Source organism: Anabrus simplex, chromosome 1 (assembly GCF_040414725.1).
Source record: "Anabrus simplex isolate iqAnaSimp1 chromosome 1, ASM4041472v1, whole genome shotgun sequence".
Taxonomy (NCBI): Eukaryota; Metazoa; Arthropoda; class Insecta; order Orthoptera; family Tettigoniidae; genus Anabrus; species Anabrus simplex.
The window spans coordinates 755,874,088-755,892,182 of record NC_090265.1 but is presented as its reverse complement, the minus strand read 5'-3'; the positions used below and the strand labels follow the sequence as shown (position 1 = coordinate 755,892,182).

General features: G+C 39.1%; 1 protein-coding gene across 1 annotated transcript in view; it reads right to left on the bottom strand.

Annotated features, from left to right (window-relative positions):
* Positions 1-9,147, bottom strand: part of LOC136857496 (HCLS1-associated protein X-1) — a 330,999-nt gene extending 321,852 nt beyond the window's left edge. The window contains exon 1 of the mRNA XM_067136194.2: positions 8,989-9,147. Within this exon, the coding sequence (XP_066992295.1) occupies positions 8,989-9,059 (71 nt within the window). The 5' untranslated portion in view covers positions 9,060-9,147. The remainder of the gene's footprint in view (positions 1-8,988) is intronic.
* Between the last annotated feature and the right edge of the window lie 8,948 nt (positions 9,148-18,095).

Genomic DNA, 18,095 nt, shown 5'->3' with positions numbered 1-18,095 from the left:
TATGAGAAGAGAGGATGACAACCTGGAAAAATGAATTGCCTGGCAGGTCATGAGGATGGGTCGCAAAAAGATGGGTTGATCAAGTAAGAGAGATCATGGACTTACCATGGAGAATTACTGTCCATACTATCCAGAAAACACAAGTTTGTACAGAATGCCATCAGTTTACAAAAGAAACAACAAAGTATTTAGTCATGAGTGGAATGACTGGAGAGAGATAGACTGGTGTCCAGATACTTCTGATCAGATAGTGTGGTAGTCACAGACCTCAGCCATAATTGATCCAAATTTCTTCTAACGCTGGCTAACAGACTGTGCCTCTGATGTCAACAGTGACTGCATATCTCAACATCCCCCTCCAAAAAATGTTTAAATGAAGAAGAGGGGAGGAAAGTAAGAAAAAAAGAAACATTTGGTAAAATACAAACTTAACCAACAAAGTCCGTTAAATGCACAGTGCTCTAATTTTACAAGAAAACGTTGCGTAATTCTGCGCTGACCAACTTCCGGCTCCCACAGCATGGGAAACCAGGTGAGAAATACCAAACATTCCAGCAGTTAGCTGCTTCTGCGAATTGTACTGGAAAAAGAGAGAGAGAGAGAGAGAGAGAGAGAGAGAGAGTGAGTGTGAGTGTGTGTGAGTGTGAGTGTGTTGCTTGTGCATTATTGTGTATATTGCTTGTGTATTACATAATTCACTGTTGGCAAATGAAGTACTCCAGCATTCCTACAATATCTTGTGTTTTGAAATTGATGAAAAAGTGGCATACAATAAGTTTATTTTGTGATGTAAATAGGAAGCAGAAAAGAAACGTTTTAACTGAAGATAAACTCGGGGATGTTCGGGCATGGTTCGAAGCGAGCCCCAGAAAATCACTAGCACAGGAAAAGAACACATTCACGGGGTCGGCCCATGAGGAGACCAGGCCAAATACTTTAATATGACAATACTGGACAGCTTGCGGTTTTCAGCGAGAAAGTCGATGGTGCTGCTACCGACATGACTTAGTGTGACCAACTCTTCAATAACATATTGCCATCTGTATGATTCTTGGTGCACTGGCGTGTTGTTTATAATGTATCAGTGTTTGTCACTAAATAATCTTACATTGCAGTTATATTCCAAGAAAAGTGTTATGCGCTGAACAAATTACCCAGCAAGATAATGGAATAGGAACTGATAAGGACAGCAAATATTAAAAAAGTAATGACCTCGCATCTGTGTTGAGGTTACATTCTACTATGCCCCTTACATTAAGAAAATCAATCAAATACTCTACTGAAATGTTAGTGGGACGTAAAACAAATAATATCAACAAATGCGGAACTCTAGTATACTCAAACTGGAGGGTCCACGTTGTTAAACAGTACCATAAATTTCACAATCGAAAACTTGTGGACCTGTAGCGTGATTTCATTTTGCGGTAGTCTTGAATTTGAAAGCCACGAGTTTAGAATCCAGTCAGCTTTTTTTTTTTTTACTGTAAGAAAATAATATTTTTCTTTACGTCCCACTAAGTACTTTTACGGTTTTCGGAGGCGCTGAGGTGCCGCAATATAGTCCCGCAGGAATTCTTTTACGTGCCGGTAATTCTACCTACACGAGGCTGACGTATTTGAGCACTTTCAAATATCACCGGACTGAGCCAGGATCGAACCTCCCAAATTTGGATCAGAAGGCCAGCACATCAACCGCCTAGGTTTGAGCATTTGTCCAACTGAGAGAGAGAGAGAGAGAGAGAGAGAGAGAGGGGGGGGGGGAATTCTTCATGCATAAATTTGTGAAAGACTTTAGGAAATTCTGAACACTTCTTCCTTGTCAGGAACATCGTACTTCACTCACGTAACCCCAATATGTGTTGTACATATTATGTATTTCTGTCTTCAGAGGTAAAACAGAAAATTCAAAATACAGCAAAAGCGAGATAGCAGTGTGAGGTGAGTTCTCATATAGAGTTAGGGAAGATCGGCTGTACCAAAAGAGAAGAAGTCAAAATCATGGATAAAAACTCCTGTTCCTTAATTACAGCTTCTCTTTCCCAAAATCTTAATAAATCATGGATGTTGTTAAGTTATCTGCCCCCTCTGGCGCTTTGGTTGAATGGTTAGCGCTTCGTACCCAACCCCCTTTCTTATGATACCTTCATTCTTTGGAGTGTTGGACCTCTTCCATTTCCCTTCTGATTAGTGTTAATAGAAGATGGTTGGCCAGTTGTACTTCCTCTTTAAACAATAATCACCACCACGGAATGGCAGTGTACTAGCCTTCAGTTCAGAGGGCCCTGGTACGATTCCCGGCTGAGTCGGAGATTTTAATCACATCTGTTAATTCCTGTAGATCGGGGGCTACGGGTTTGTGTTCATTTTCATACGCATCTTTAAGTATATACAATGTATCATATGAAAAACAACCACAGAAACATGCAACAAAGAGTATGGTATATATCCCTCCACATATGATTGGTGTTAGGAAAGGCATCCAGCCAGAAAACTAGGCAAAGTCCATTTGAAGTGCTGCGCTAGGTAATTGAGAAAAGGCTAGAAAGAAGAGGAGAGAGTAGTTGTTAAATATTCCTCCCAGAGGATTCTGCTTTATAATTTTTAAGACATAGTGAAAGGCACGGCTAACATAATGCTCGTTTGGAGGTTTATGAAGGAGGCATTTCATATTTTAAAATTTCATTCTTAATTATTATGATTATTCAATTATTTGAACAAACATATTTCCAATAAGTGTAGTGCATTCCTCTCAACTGTAGCATAGATAAGTATGCAGTTCACACCAACACGCTAGATGTCGCCACTGTCGCTGTTTGCACTCCACTCAATGCTGTTGAGATAGAGCTGTCTGATATTGGTGTATTAAAGTATTTGACCAAGCTGCTGAAATTTTGACTATATAAAATAAGATTTGTGCAGGAACTTCACCGGACAGATTTTGCAGCACTTACAGGGTTCTGCAATTGGTTTTGTGAAAGTGTTTAGAATGGAAATTTGGATCCACAGCTAATATTTGTCCGACAAGGCATGGTTCCATCTTTCTGGACATATAAATTCTCAAAATGTGCAACTGTGGAGTACTGAAAACCTGTATATTGTACAGGAAGTGCCATTGCATCCCATTGAAATAAGTTTTAAAAAATTTAAAAATTCAACTTCAACAACAAAATGTTTCATGTGATAAACTTGGTACCATTATTTCCCTTGTCGACTTCAAGACTCCTTGACGTGCCATTGAATTTCTGGGAAACGATACTAGTTGATGAGACCATGTTTTCAAAACATCTACGCTGAATGTTCTGTGGATTCTTCATTGAAAATACTCCAGAATGTTAATAAATAATTTATATTGAAGAAATCCAACTCTTGGTTTTTTGTAAAAATTGAATACTGTAACATAAATGCAATATTTTCATACCTTAATTTGTTCCTCATACCTTAATGAATATATCTAATAACATTTAAGGGTGCCTATGTCTATAAGCGAAGTGGCAATGGTTAATTTCCTTTACCGTAACTGAAGTATTTTCCAAAATCCCACTAGGAAATTATAGCCTCCAAAAGTAAAATTAGATAGCTACACCTGCAACTATCCAATACCACCAATCAGGAAAGCCTTACTTTACTTACCAATCAGGAAAGGGAAGGTGACTGGATAAGGGTCGGATTAGGATATATTAGGATTCTTTCCATTTTCTCCATCTACTGATAACTGATACTGATGGGAGTGGTGACCTGTTTCAAGGAGCAAAACTACAGATGCACCACATCCTTATGTAAGAAAATTATACTTTTATGCTACCTGTTTTAAATTGCACCAACAAAGAATGAGTTTCAGAAGTGTTGAGACAGGAAAGTGCTAAAAATGAATGAATATATAAATAAAGAGTAAATTTATATCAGTCAATCAAATTATCAGGCTAGGTAGATAGAGCTATTCTTTAACAGTCCTATTTATGAAAGTGAGTGAGGAGTAGGTTTGTTTTTAAGTTTGATGACTTTAATCATGCTTTACCACTATTTACCTGTACAGTTAAATGAAGAATATCATGGTGAATGTGACACACTTTGAAATCTAGGAAGTGAAAAACAGCATATTCGCAAGTTTGCTACATCACTTTAGTTTTGGTAGCTAACTGAAAATGCGTGTGCAGTGTAAAGTAATGAATATTTCATAATTTACTCTAATAAACTTAAAGCCACTATGACAATTGTAATGCCAACCACTTAAAATGCAAGCCAAGAGGAGTAAAAGTGAATTTAACGGAAGACACATCTGAAAAAGGCAGATTTATACAAGGTAACCAAAATAGTTCTGTTCGTTTTTCACACTGCGAGGAAGAAAAGTTCAGAGATGGTGGCAGAAATGTGCCACATGATGGGAATGCGGTCATAGAGTAAGTGGGGCTTTGTCCTTGGCCAGGGAATGTAAAGCGTGCAGGTACAGCAGTAATAGCTTAAGCAAATGCATAGAGATGGAGGTGTAAATGCAGCTTGTTTGGGGATGTCTGTTTCATGAAAGCAGGCCTGTCTGCAACCGAATCAAGTCACTGCACATGCCAAGCGTTTGGGGAGACTGTTGCACATGAATACACTGCAAGGCGCTGGTTTGCATGGTTCAAGTCCAGCGATTTTGACCTGTTTGGTCACCCTGAGGCACTGAATGATGAGGCCTTGCAGGAGGCCACAGAAGAGGGCAGCAGCCAAACACATGATCAGCTTGTCGGACACTTCCATGTGTCTGGTCATCATTATATTAGATTCTTAGTTGTTTTATGAACATTTTTATAATAGCTGTAGAATGTTTGAAATGTTGTCTGACAAAAGTAATAAGGTTGTGATTAGTGACTGAAGATGCCTCACAGTAAGAGGCGAAACATGTCTCACATTTGAAAAATGTTTTGACTTAAATGTCAACATCTTATATTGTATTGAATAGGTGGAAATAAATTTTTAATATTTTCCTATATATTTTACGAAACTTTCAATACGGACAAAAGATGATTTTCATCACTTGTAAATTGGGGTTTCTCCAACTTTATGGACGAACATTAGGTTAAAGGTTTTACAGCTGGTTCGTTTAAAGATGATTATGGTCACTATCGTAAGTATATTGTTACAAAACTGGAACCGTGGTTAAAGTCGATCATGTTGGATTTGAATATTCCTTTAGAAAGAAGCATGGTTGGACGGTAATGTTTAATAGGTTAAAGCATGTATGTTGGAAACATTTTGTTGGTATTGTTCATTAGTGCTCATCTGATAAATGTTTTTGGAATATTGTGTGCCATTCTTGTTGATTAACGTTCCCATTGGTGCATTGTTCAACCTTGGGAGGAATTATGAGTTGTCTGTAACTGAATAAGAAAGAAATTTAGAATGATGAATGTAGAGCCCAATCTAATAATAATTGTAAAGTGAAAGTGTTTACCCCATAAAAGTAGACAAACTTACTTGTCTTGTCGATGTTTGCCGGAACCACCTGTTCCGGTTGCGTCTCAACGACTAACCTTACTACTTCTAGTGAAGTATTGATGCAGTAACGGAGGGGTGGAGAGTAGAGGGGAAGGGGGATTGAGTTTCAATTTGTGCGTCTGTGTTGTTGCTTGAGAGGCGTTGCTCGAATTGGATTGGGCAGGCCCAGCATTAGGCGTGGCTATTGAAGCGCATGTGTGCTGTGATTTAAACGTACTGGAGACTTCATTTTGACTTACAGTCTGGATTAACCTCAGAGTTGCCTCATATAATGGATTTTTGTTGTCAATGATGTTGTTAAGATTATTATTTTTATTATAAGTTTGCTCCAAATAAATGTACAAGTTTTCTGTATCGTTCAATAACTTCCTAGGCTTCTAACGAACATCAAATCTTTCTCAATTGAGGTGAATTTATGGCCTGTTTCACTCATGTGCTGGCTCATGGCCGAATACTTGTTATGCTTGGAAGCATTGTAATGTTCCAGATACCTTGTGTAAAAGCTCCTCCCTGTTTGACCAAAATATGTGAACTCACATTGTGCACATTTTAACCTATAAACACCAGTCCCTGAGTAAACATTGTTATTATTACTGATTATATTGTGGTTGAGGATAATGTTCTGGTTATTATTAACTGTACTGAAGGCTATGTTGACGTTGTGTTTTTTTCAAAACATTAGTGATCTGATGGATAGCCGGGCTATTATAGTGTACAGGTCACCAGCGAGCCATAGAGACCATGCGCCATCCACCCTACTTTCCAGATCTAGCACCAACAGATTACCACCTTTTCCATTCCCTGGACAACCACCTTTATGGGAGGCGTACATACACAACTTTTATCACCAGGGCATTGGGAACAGGTGCTGGATGCTGATGGGGATTACTTTGAGGACTGTGTCACACTTGAAAACGGAGAGAACTTTCTTGGTTACCCTGAATTATCACATTGCTCTCAACAGCCTTCCTTCAGTATCATTCAAGTAGAAATGATGTGGCCAACTGATCTGCAATCCATGGCCATGACAATCGTAGAAGAATGACATATCTGAAAAAACACTAATGGCACTCAAAAAACACCCAAAATTAAAAATAAAGGCTAGTTATACTAACTGAATAACAAAACAACAATTATTCTTTTGTTAATGGCCCATCGGTTAAGTGTACAGAGTATCACTTGGCAGTCAACATGTTAAAAGGTGCCAAAGATGTGAGTGGACAATGAAAGCATCTCCTTTCATAACTGCTACATAACAAACTTGTTATGGTTACGTAACCATCACTGAACTGCACTCGCCGATGGGAAAAGGACTGCGCAGCTGATTCTTAGTTAAAGAGTTCCTGCTATACATCGGTAATGCAAAGTTCCACAGGAAAGACAAACGTTTTGGTGAACAATGAAGTCAGGACAGCCTGTAAACATAGAAAAAGGTGCAACAAAAATGAAACAAGAACGAAATGAAATATAGGGAATTCTTTGTAGCTAAAAGATGTACAGCAAAAATAATAATTGTCGAGTACAAGGGAAGTGAAATCAATGCAGTTCCTAGAGAATCATTGGACAGATGGAAAGAAATTCTGAAAATCATTGCAATGTAAAAGAAAATTTTTCTGTTGAAGCCAACTGAATTCATGGCAAAGAAATTGGGCTTAAAGCATGGTGTTCACTATCACCTTGATACGAGAACCGGAAAAGATCCAAAATAAAGTAGCACAATTTGTTCTGGATGATTAACATCAAACTTTGGGCTTGGAAGTCTAAGGAGTAGCGAGATCAGCTGCCTGACTAAGCGATATGTTCCAAACTGTCAGTAGAGAGATAGTGTGGAGTGACATTAGTACACGAATCCATTGTGTCGCACCCAACGGAAATGCTGGGACGTAGTTAGGCGATGGACTATGGCGCGTGATAAATTGTATTAGTTATAAAAGCAAAATTACTTCTAGGGGACGGCGGGTGGGTTCTTAATTGTCGCAGTGAGCACATCTCTCCTCTACAAGGTATTTCCAACATATTACATCCTTATCATGCTATAAAAGTAAAGTAAGTCTTGCTGAATTTCTACCCCCAATTCGTGAATGACAGGTCAGAGATCCAACATGGCGCAACTCGGACAATGTCTCACATAATAAACAAGGGTTGCCAACATCACATAATTAAAATAAGAGAATAGCATTGGTCTTGGTAGGTTAGGATAAGACCATATGTAATAATGAAATAATGTTATTGTCTTTACATCCCACTAACTACTTTCTTGACGGTTTTCGGAGACGCTGAAGTGCCGGAATTTTGTCCTGCAGGAGTTCTTTTATGTGCCCGTAAATGTACCGATACCAGGCTGACGTATCTGAGCACCTTAAAATATCACAGCACTTAGCCCGGCTTGTGATCATAAAATATGCTTCAACATCGTATGCCAACGTCCTTAACAACTCATAGCATGGTAAGGTAGGAGTATAATTAATGTGTAAAACAACAGGTTATGGAGGAGCACAGCCTCAAAATATTAATGTTTATTGAACCGCCAATGACATCTCACCTTCAGCCAAATTCTGATCATTATGTCCATAATTTACGTCTGATATTTAGGAGCATATAAGGCTCTTTATGAACATATCAAGTACCGGAACATACACCACCATATTTGGGGAATGACTATTGTACACAAAAACCACCTCTACAAATGACAGCTGGTCATACTACTTAAAGGTTGGCATATGGATTCATTGGAAATCACATAAATACGTTATAAAATCAATAAAGCGAGATTTAATAATAATAATGTTATTTGATTTACGCCCCACTAACTACTTTTACGGTCTTCGGAGACGCCGAGGTGCCGGAATTTAGTCCCGCAGGAGTTCTTTTACGTGCCAGTAAATCTACCGACACGAGGCTGTCGTATTTGAGCACCTTCAAATACCACCGGACTGAGCCAGGATCGAACCTGCCAAGTTGGGGTTAGAAGGCCAGCGCCTTAACCGTCTGAGCCACTCAGCCCGGCGAAAAAAAGCGAGATTTATCCTGGTTTAGTTTTGGCTACAAACGGACTCATTCTGAAGAAGGTTAACAAACTTCACGCCGGGCTGAGTGGCTCAGACGGTTAAGGCGCTGGCATTCTAACCCCAACTTGGCAGGTTCGATCCTGGCTCAGTCCGATGGCATTTGAAGGTGCTCAAATACGACAGCCCCGTGTCGGTAGACTTACTGGCACGTAAAAAAACTTCTGCGGGACTAAATTCCGGCACCTCGGCGTCTCCGAAGACCTTAAAAAGTAGTTGGTGGGACGTAAAGCAAATAACATTATTATTATTATTGTTATTAACAAACTTCACAGCATCAATCGTGTAGCAGTAGAGTAGACATGAACCTGACTGATGGAGAATTAAATGTTATATTTCCATGCGATGATGACGCCAACTAGTTGTCCAAGGATTCTTAATTCCCAACCTATCAGGATACTAGTGCATAACACATGAATACTTCCAATTACAACTTGGTCGCTGATACCTGTTCGCATCTCCTTCAGGAGGCCTTTCGGGAAAGCCGAAGAAACTGCGAAAGAAGTTGAACACACTCATATTCCAGCTAAGAACTCAAATGAAAATCAGCTCGAGGTACAAGAATTTTCTATTAATTTGACAAGTTACGCAGAGAAAAAAAGTCTTCTTCTTCTTTTGGATATTTAATTGGGCTCGGTATTTAACTAACACCCACTTCCAATACTGTATGAATGAAACACTTGTCTTGTCTTGCGGATATTTATTTGGGAACCAAATATATTCTTTCCCAGTCACGAGCCCAATGAAATTTTTTCACTTGTAACACAACAGCACACGTTTACATCATTAATAACCAGTTTTAGCGCGATTACACTTAGATATATAAACTGAACGCAGCACTATGATATCGTGTATATGTAAGTTCATAAAAGTAGTAAACTATCTGCACTGGTCGAATACACAGATAACCTATTAATCTTGAGCAATAGAAACGTGTTGCACTGGAGAAGATTGGAGAGTAATAAAACTCTTGGCGCGAGATCCACTCACCCGGGACATATAGAAATGCCACTTCACAAATATGTCGGAAAAAACAACTGAAAATCTAGATCGTAATTACAATTTGATGTGAGTGTTATCAAGGTATTCGCTTAAGATAGCAATGATCTTAAGCGAAGGTTGATACAACAAATCTGAAAGTCGTGTAGGGAAAGGTACGTGGACATTAATTAATTTCTGCATTAAAATAGCCTGTTGGCGTGCATATTGGGGGCAATGTAAAAACAAATGGCCACTATCGCCCTGAGGTTCGCCACAGGAACAAGTTGGATCGTTCGTAATTTGAAATCGAGATAAATATACCGGGGTTAAGGCATGATTAAAACGTAGTCTGATGATGTTAGTAATGTGACGTCGTGTATACGTACCATTTGCAAACCACGGAAGTGTGGGAATATTCGGTTGAATTTGATAGTAATAATGGCCTTTCGTACTAGCTGATAAACGCCATTTTGTGCACCATGTGTGTTTAGCTTCATTTTTGATATATGGAAAGAAGTCAGAAATCGGGATTTTGATTTGTAGTAAGCACTGGCTTCTTTTGCTGCTATATCGGCCATATCGTGGCCTGCGTGTCGGTTATGCCCTTTAATCCATATTAACGTTATAACAAAACCGGATGTTTCGAGTTGTAAAATAAGGTGTTTAACTTCGTAGACATATGTATTTTGACTATGGGCGAAGGATTGGAGAGCTTGTAATACACTTTGAGAATCGCTTAATATATTTATTTTTTTGGATTGTAACTGTTGGACATATAAAACAGCTTGATATATGGCATATAATTCTGCGGTAAAGATAGTTAAATTATTAGGCAACGGATATTTAAAGATAGTTTGTGTTTGTGGATCATAAAATGCTGCTCCGACTCCAGTAGTCGATTTTGACCCATCAGTAAAAAGGTGATAATCTGGTAAGGTTATTGAACTTTTAAATTTCTTAAGAGCGTATAATTTGGGATGAGGTGAATACATTGATTGTTTGAATGATTCAGAAGGTGCAATGATAATAGAAGGACGGAATGTTTGAATATCATAGTCATATGAATACAAATTTACGCGTGGTGTGCGAAGAATAGTTTCAGTATGATGGCGGAGTTCAGCATACGCCATATATATGGCGGGGTACTGATGATAAGGTGGAGGACGCTGTTGATAATATTCATATAATAATTTTAATTTACGTACGATAAGAGAGTTCGATCTGCTAATATGTTTGAGTAGGAATTTTTTTGAAATTTTTATCCTGCGAATATACAGTGGTTCTTCTGTAGTTTCTACTAGTAAAGCGTTAGTTGGTGTTGTTCGGAGGACACCCACACTGATACGTAGTGCTGAAAATTGAAGACGATCCAAAGCTAGTAAACTGTGTTTAGCGGTTAAATCAATAATATGGGCGCTATAGTCAAGTATGGACCGAATGGTTGCACGATATAGTTGTATTGCTGACAAGGGGTCAGCACCCCATGCACGTTTCGTTACCGTTCGTAAGATAGTAATATAACGATCAGATTTCCGAATTAAATACTGTATTTGGGGTCGCCATGTAAGCCTTTGGTCGATATATATGCCTAAATATAGGTGTTGTGAGACAAAGGGGATGCTATAGGTATCAAAGTTAATAGGGCTTTTATCAAAGGTTCGTTTATTTGTAAAGATCATCGCTGCACATTTAGCGATTGAAAGTGAAAGTCCATGGGTTGTTAGCCACCGAAGGACTAAACTTAAAACGCGAGATATTGTGGTTCTACAATGATCAATGTTGGAGTGAGAACAATAAAGAACATAATCATCCGCGTAAGCTAGAATTCGAGCGTGTGGAGTCACAATAGATTCGAGATCTTTCATATAAAGGGCAAACAAAATCCCACTTAGTATCGAACCCTGTGGTAATCCATTTGATGTATAGCGGCTTTCAATTGTGTGTTGATTTGATTTAATGGTTAACCGGCGATTGGTAAATAGTTGATTTAAAATAGAAAGGAATTTGATGGGAAATCCAGAAATAAATAATTTCTCCCAGAGAATATGCAATAACACAGCATCATAGGCACCTTTAATATCCAAAAAGACTGCCACGGTAGATTGTTTCCGCCATTTTGCCAATAAGATGTCGAGTAGGAAAATAATGATAGGTTCCTGTGTACTATTACCACGTCTAAAAGCGAACTGATACTTAGGTAATAGCGAGTGGTATTCCAATAACCACGCCATTCGTTTCATGAGGATTTTACAGAAGACTTTCCGTATACATGATCCCAAAACTATGCCACGAAAATTTGCAGGTTCGGTAGGTCGTTTTGTCGGTTTCAATATAGGAGTTATGAAAAAATCGTTCCATGTTGTTGGTACGTGTAATGTCTCAAAAATACTATTATAGTGTTGTAGTAAATACATTTGGGCGTGAGGGGGTAGGGCCCTGAGCATGAGATAAGTAATTGCATCAGGTCCTGGGGACGAGCTATTAACGGTACATAATACAGATTGTAGTTCGTTATATGTAATTGGCTTTAATAATGAAGTAAAAGAACAAGAATTGTCCTGTGAGGTGGGTAGAAATGGCGGGTTTACTGATACTGGGGTGAGGGTATATAAAAAATCGTCTAAAACTTGTCGCGGATAGGAATAATAAGTTTGGTATTGGAATTTTCGCGTTATCATACGGATCACGTTCCAAAATTTCGCTGCTGGTAATTGAGGAGTTAATGTAGAAATAAAAGACTGCCAAGCTTTTCGTTTTTTGCATTAAAGACAAGCTTTGTTTTTGCAATATGCTTTCGCAATTGGAAATAATACTGCTGAGTCATTGATTGGCGGTATTGTTTAAATAATGTTTTCGCTGTTGAATGAGATCATGACATTCTTTATCCCACCATTTTATTTCGTATTTCTGTGGGTGGGTCGTCACGTTAAGCGGTCGACACGGATGAAACATATTTAAATATTGGGTTAAATAAGGGAGTAGGGTTGGAAAGGTAATAGGTGACTCGTACTCCTGCTGCAAGATATGATTGAGATATGATTGATAGTTTGAAATATTGAAATTTTTATAAGATCGGACATTACGTATACATGACGGTGTCTTAAACTGGGAAATTATTGGGCGATTACCATATGTTATGGTGATGGGGAAGTGGTCACTGGTGTAGGTATCAGATAAAGTGTGCCAGGTGGTGACAGGGACCATGGTTGGACGACATAATGTAAGGTCAACGGCACTGGGTGGAGATCCAGGCGGAGTTAAACGGGTCGGGGAACCATCGTTTAAAATAAACAGATTCTGATGATTTGAGGTAGCAAGTAAATTGGAGCCTTTTATTGTATCTATGATACACCCCCATGCAGTGTGGTGGCAATTGAAATCACCGAGAATGAAAAGGTGTTGGAATGTTGCAAATTGTTGGAAAAATTGCGTCCATTGATTCTGAGTAATGAAAATGGGGGGGGGCAATAGATATTTATAAAACAAGTATTATGGTGTACTATCCCTACTGCATAAGTGTGTGGAATGAAATATTGCAAAGGGAATTGCGTAAAGGGTAATGAAGTTTGTACACATGTGGCGACTCCATCAAAACCGTTACCATCGTATCGGAATACTTGATAACCTCGTAATCTGAAAATGAAATGTGGTTGAAACCACGTTTCTTGTAAGCAAATAATGTTACCTTGCGTTTCGTTTATTAATATTTGTAATTCATGTCGTTTAGAGGTGGCACTTCGACAATTCCATTGGAGTATTGTAATCATGCAAGGATGTTCATGATAGAATCTCGTAGTTATTATAATACATGGTGAATCTGAGGCTCGTGGCTCATACTTTGGATTAACATTACCAGCAATTGCTGGATTTCTTGTTGAAGTCGTTCCTTGGTAGGAGGATAGCTTAAGTCTTGGGGGGCTGCGGAAGGTTGCTGCCCATTAGATGGTGACGAACTTGATGGGTATGATAAGTGCAGTGTTTGTTCCATGGCACTCGTTGACTGGAATGAATTTACTGGAACCGAAGGTTCATTTCGCAGGATGGCCATGTATCCTTGCCGATCGAAGCCTGGCTCGGGTGTAGGAGGGGGAGATTGCATGATGACTTGAGTAAACTTACGTTTACGGGGGTTTGGTGTCGGAGGAGATGAGGGATTCGATGGTAGTGGAGGGAACTGATGTTCTTGTTAATCGGAGTGGTAAATTGGAAGGGCAATGCGAGCTTTAGCCTCGGGAAAAGACAGGTATTCAGTACTCATTAACCTTTTAATGTTGATACTTGTGTTCAGGACAAGTTGAGGAACCCGTAACATGATTTTTCTTACAGTAGGCGCACTGCGTGAATTGCTCAGTACAAGCCTGGGTTTCATGTTGCTGCGAACATTTCCCATAACGGGCGTTTTTGGCTTGACATTGCCGAATTGTATGTCCATAGCGCTGGCATTTACGACAGCGAATAGGTGAAAAGATGTAAGGTTCAACGGCCATATACACCTTATATAAGGCTACATGGGATGGGAGCGTTTGAGCCCTGAAAGCTATTTTTATATAACCTGTAGGAAGGTATTGGGTTTCTCCATCTTGAATTGCACAACGATTAAGACGTTGCACGCTTTTAACCGGTGCCTCGGATTCCAGATACTGTAAAATTTCATCATTCGATAGGCCTTTTTCAACTCCACGAATAATTCCTACTCGTAACACTTGTGAAGATGGAATATAGGCTTTAATTTTGAGGGTTTCAAGCATGGGGTTACTCAAAAAGGCATTGGCTTGAGAAGCCGTATGGAAAGTGACTTGTAGTCTATTGCGTCCCTTACGTTGGATAGATTTGACGTTGAGCTTAGTTTCATAGAATCGGCGACCAAGTGCCATAGGGTGTAAGCTGCCTATGTTTTGATCGTTAATGGATTCAACGAATACAAAGAAGGGTCCATGATGAAAGCGATTATAATATTCCGGGGGAGAAGTTACTGGGGACGCCTCGGATTGATTGTTAAGTTGTTCTGGATTAGAACGGTCTGCCACTTCCGTACTACGCCTCTGTTCAGTAGACTCAGATGCCTGAGAACCTTGCTGTTGTGTCGTATTACTATGTGAATCAGTTATGCATTCCTCATCCATGGGGACAACAATCTCACGCTCCACTCGTAGATTATGCCCGGCCACTTTCAACGATCCGCCACTATCGGTCTCCATGACTGCTCACTCCTTCACCACACTTAAGCAAAACACAAGTGATTACCACTACCGCGCACCACTGACTCGCACAACTAAGGTAGTGTACCGTACAACGGTCACTGCGTGACTGACGAATGAAACACTTCCCAACACTCAGAACCACTTATTTATGGTGACTAATAAACACTTTATCTCAGATTTTAAAGCTGGTAAAACTGTAAACTTCTGGGCTATTATCATCAAATACAGTAGAGATAATACGCGACACTTACGGATTTCGCCTTGCTAAAATGGGAGACAATTCGACGGTGGCGCTCCTAGTGACTTGACCTGAACAAATCGGGCTAAATTAAAATATCAATGGAAATGTATATACGGAAATGGATAAATAAATTACGTCTAGAAAGAAAGTGTTATTGAGATATTAACTTCGAAGTTGCTAAAGCAATTCTGGATAAATGAATGAAGAATTATTTAAAAGGTTATTATTCAAAGACTGGAATTAGACATACAAACAAGAAGTGAAATGGACTGCTGTGAAATGGCTTGATCTTCCATTTATGTATTACTTTTTTAGCTTTAGCATTCCTGCCTGAACTCTTACGGTTGGATTTGTCTTTTTTTCTCATTTTCAAACGTTGTATCATCACATTAAGACACTTGTCAATAAAAATATCGGCACATTCCTTACACATATGATGCAATGAATTAACATTTAATAGCTGGACAATTTTCCTCTTAACATGAAGCCTACTAACAAAAAGATATTCCTTACACATATGATGCAATGAATTAACATTTAATAATAATGTTATTTGTTTTACGTCCCACTAACTACTCTTTTACGGTTTTCGAAGACGCCGAGGTGCCGGAATTTAGTCCCGCAGGAATTCTTTTACGTGCCAATAAATATACCGACACGAGGCTGACGTATTTGAGCACCTTCAAATACCACCGGACTGAGCCACGATCGAACCTGCCAAGTTGGGGTCAGAAGGTCACCGCCTTAACCGTCTTAGCCACTCAGCCCGGCGAATTAACATTTAATAGCTGGACAATTTTCCTCTTAACATGAAGCCTACTAACAGAAAGATAATCTATAAAATCCCAGCTTTAATCTGAGAAGAGGGATAAAAGAAAGAAAAGTGTGAAAATGTTGTCGATAGTAATGCTTTGAGGAATATTTACGTACAATTAGAGTAAAAATGTAACATACCCTTGGCTGTAGAGTCGAGGATTTTTAAAGTCGCTGCCCTGGAAATGATCTGAACAGATCTTATAATTCTTATATAAGCGTAACGCCCCTTCTTTCTTGTACACCTTATCCAAATCACTTCTGTGACATTTCAAACCCCACAGATCACACCTACAACACATCGGTATTGAAGGTTAACTGCTGCACTATGCAACAAAATATGCGTATTACATTTTAAGCCAGTTAAAATATGGGTCGAGCAGGTCAGAAGATTATGAAGTACTATCAAAATTTCTGTCACTGGAAGGATATATATGCAAACACAATATTACTTACATGTTCTTGTCACGAGGGAACCTGAAGAACGACCGCGCATTTTCCTCTACTTCGTAATTACTGCAGCCAAACACAACACGTACCTTTCCCCTCATGTTGAGAGGAGATATCAAGGAATGACACACACTACTATTTATTTATGTCAACTCCCTGAAAACGCATAAATAACACCAAAAATTTCACACAAAAATACACGTGCTCTTATGAGAGAATCAGTACTGTCCAGGTCTATCCGCTAGAGTGAGCTCCAGTAGCTGTCCCTCGATATCTCGCTCAGTGTCGCATATTATTTCTACTGTATTTGTTATCATCTAGGGATCGGACCTTAGTAAGTGGAAGTAATGCAACTAATCAGAAAATACTTTAGGACAATGATCACTAGAAGGAGTGAAAATATACTTCATGTGGCTATAAGGAGTAAGCACGTGGACACTACAGAGAAAAAAGTAGTGCAAATAAAATGATGCAACATTCTATCCCTATAACAAAAGAGAATGTGTACCTACAACAGAATGCATTCTTGATAGTGATGGGAAGTGATTTGCAAATCTGCTACTATATCACTGCTAGTGTGAAATCACAGTTTAACCTGCTAGCGGGTTGGCCAGACTAGCAGGTCTTAACTGCGATTGTGATGATTCGCAGGCGGCAGCGCTGCGCTGCGAGAAATCCTTAAACTAACGTGATCAACCAGCGTGAAACGCACAGCAAGGCTAATAGTAGCAGCCAGTAGCAGTTAGCAGTTAAGCAAAGCAGTAGCAGATAACCTAATCAAGTACCGGCAGCGCTGCGTTGCGAGAAATCGCTAAACTAACGTGATTAACCAGCGTGAAACGCACAGCAAGGCCAATAGCAGCCAGTAGCAGTTAGCGGACTAGCAGTTAAGATAGCAGTAGCAACTAATCTAATCAGTAATCACAGCATCACACTCACAAGTCCAAGTCTAACTGTGACCCACACCACAGTCGCAGTTGCGGCTGCGCTGTGATTGTAAACACCTACTGTCGACATTGGCATACAATCACAGGAAGGGGAAGTGAATAGAATCTGGGGCCGTGAAAGCCATCTTGCCCATTTTTGAAAGGAGCTATTGTCGTGTTGTGGGATTTATAACCTCCCAACCTGCGATTTATTTTAGTCTTCTCGTTATCTCATTCTGTTTATTGGGGTGTGGCTTGTGGTTGTAGGTCTAAACAAATACAGTAGAGACAATACACGACACTTACGGATTTCGCATTGCTAAATTGTGAGACAATTCGACGGTGGCGCTCCTAGTGACTTGACCTGAACAAATCGCGCTAAATTCAAATATCAATGGAAATGTATATACGGAAATGGATAAATAAATTACGTCTGGAAAGAAAGTGGTATTGAGATATTAACTTCGAATTTGCTAAAGCAATTCTGGATAAATGAATTTAAAAGGTTATTATTCAAAGACTGAAATTAGACATATAAACAAGGTGTGAAATGGACTGCTGTGAAATGGCTTGATCTTTCATTTATGCATTACTTTTTTAGTTTTAGCATAACTGCCTGAAATCTTACGGTTGGATTTGTTTTTTTTTTCCTCATTTAAAAACATTGTATCATCACATTAAGACATTTGTCAATAAAAATATCGGCACATTCCTATATGATGCAATGAATTAACATTTAATAGCTGGACAATTTTCCTCTTAACATGAAGCCTACAGAAAGAAAATCTATACAATCCCGGCTTTAATCTGAGAAGAAAGATAAAAGAAAGAAAAGTTTTAAAATGTTGTTGATAGTGATGCTTTGAGGAATATTTACGTACAATTAGAGTAAAAATGTAACATCCCCTTGGCTGTATAGTCGAGGATTTTAAAAGTCGCTGGC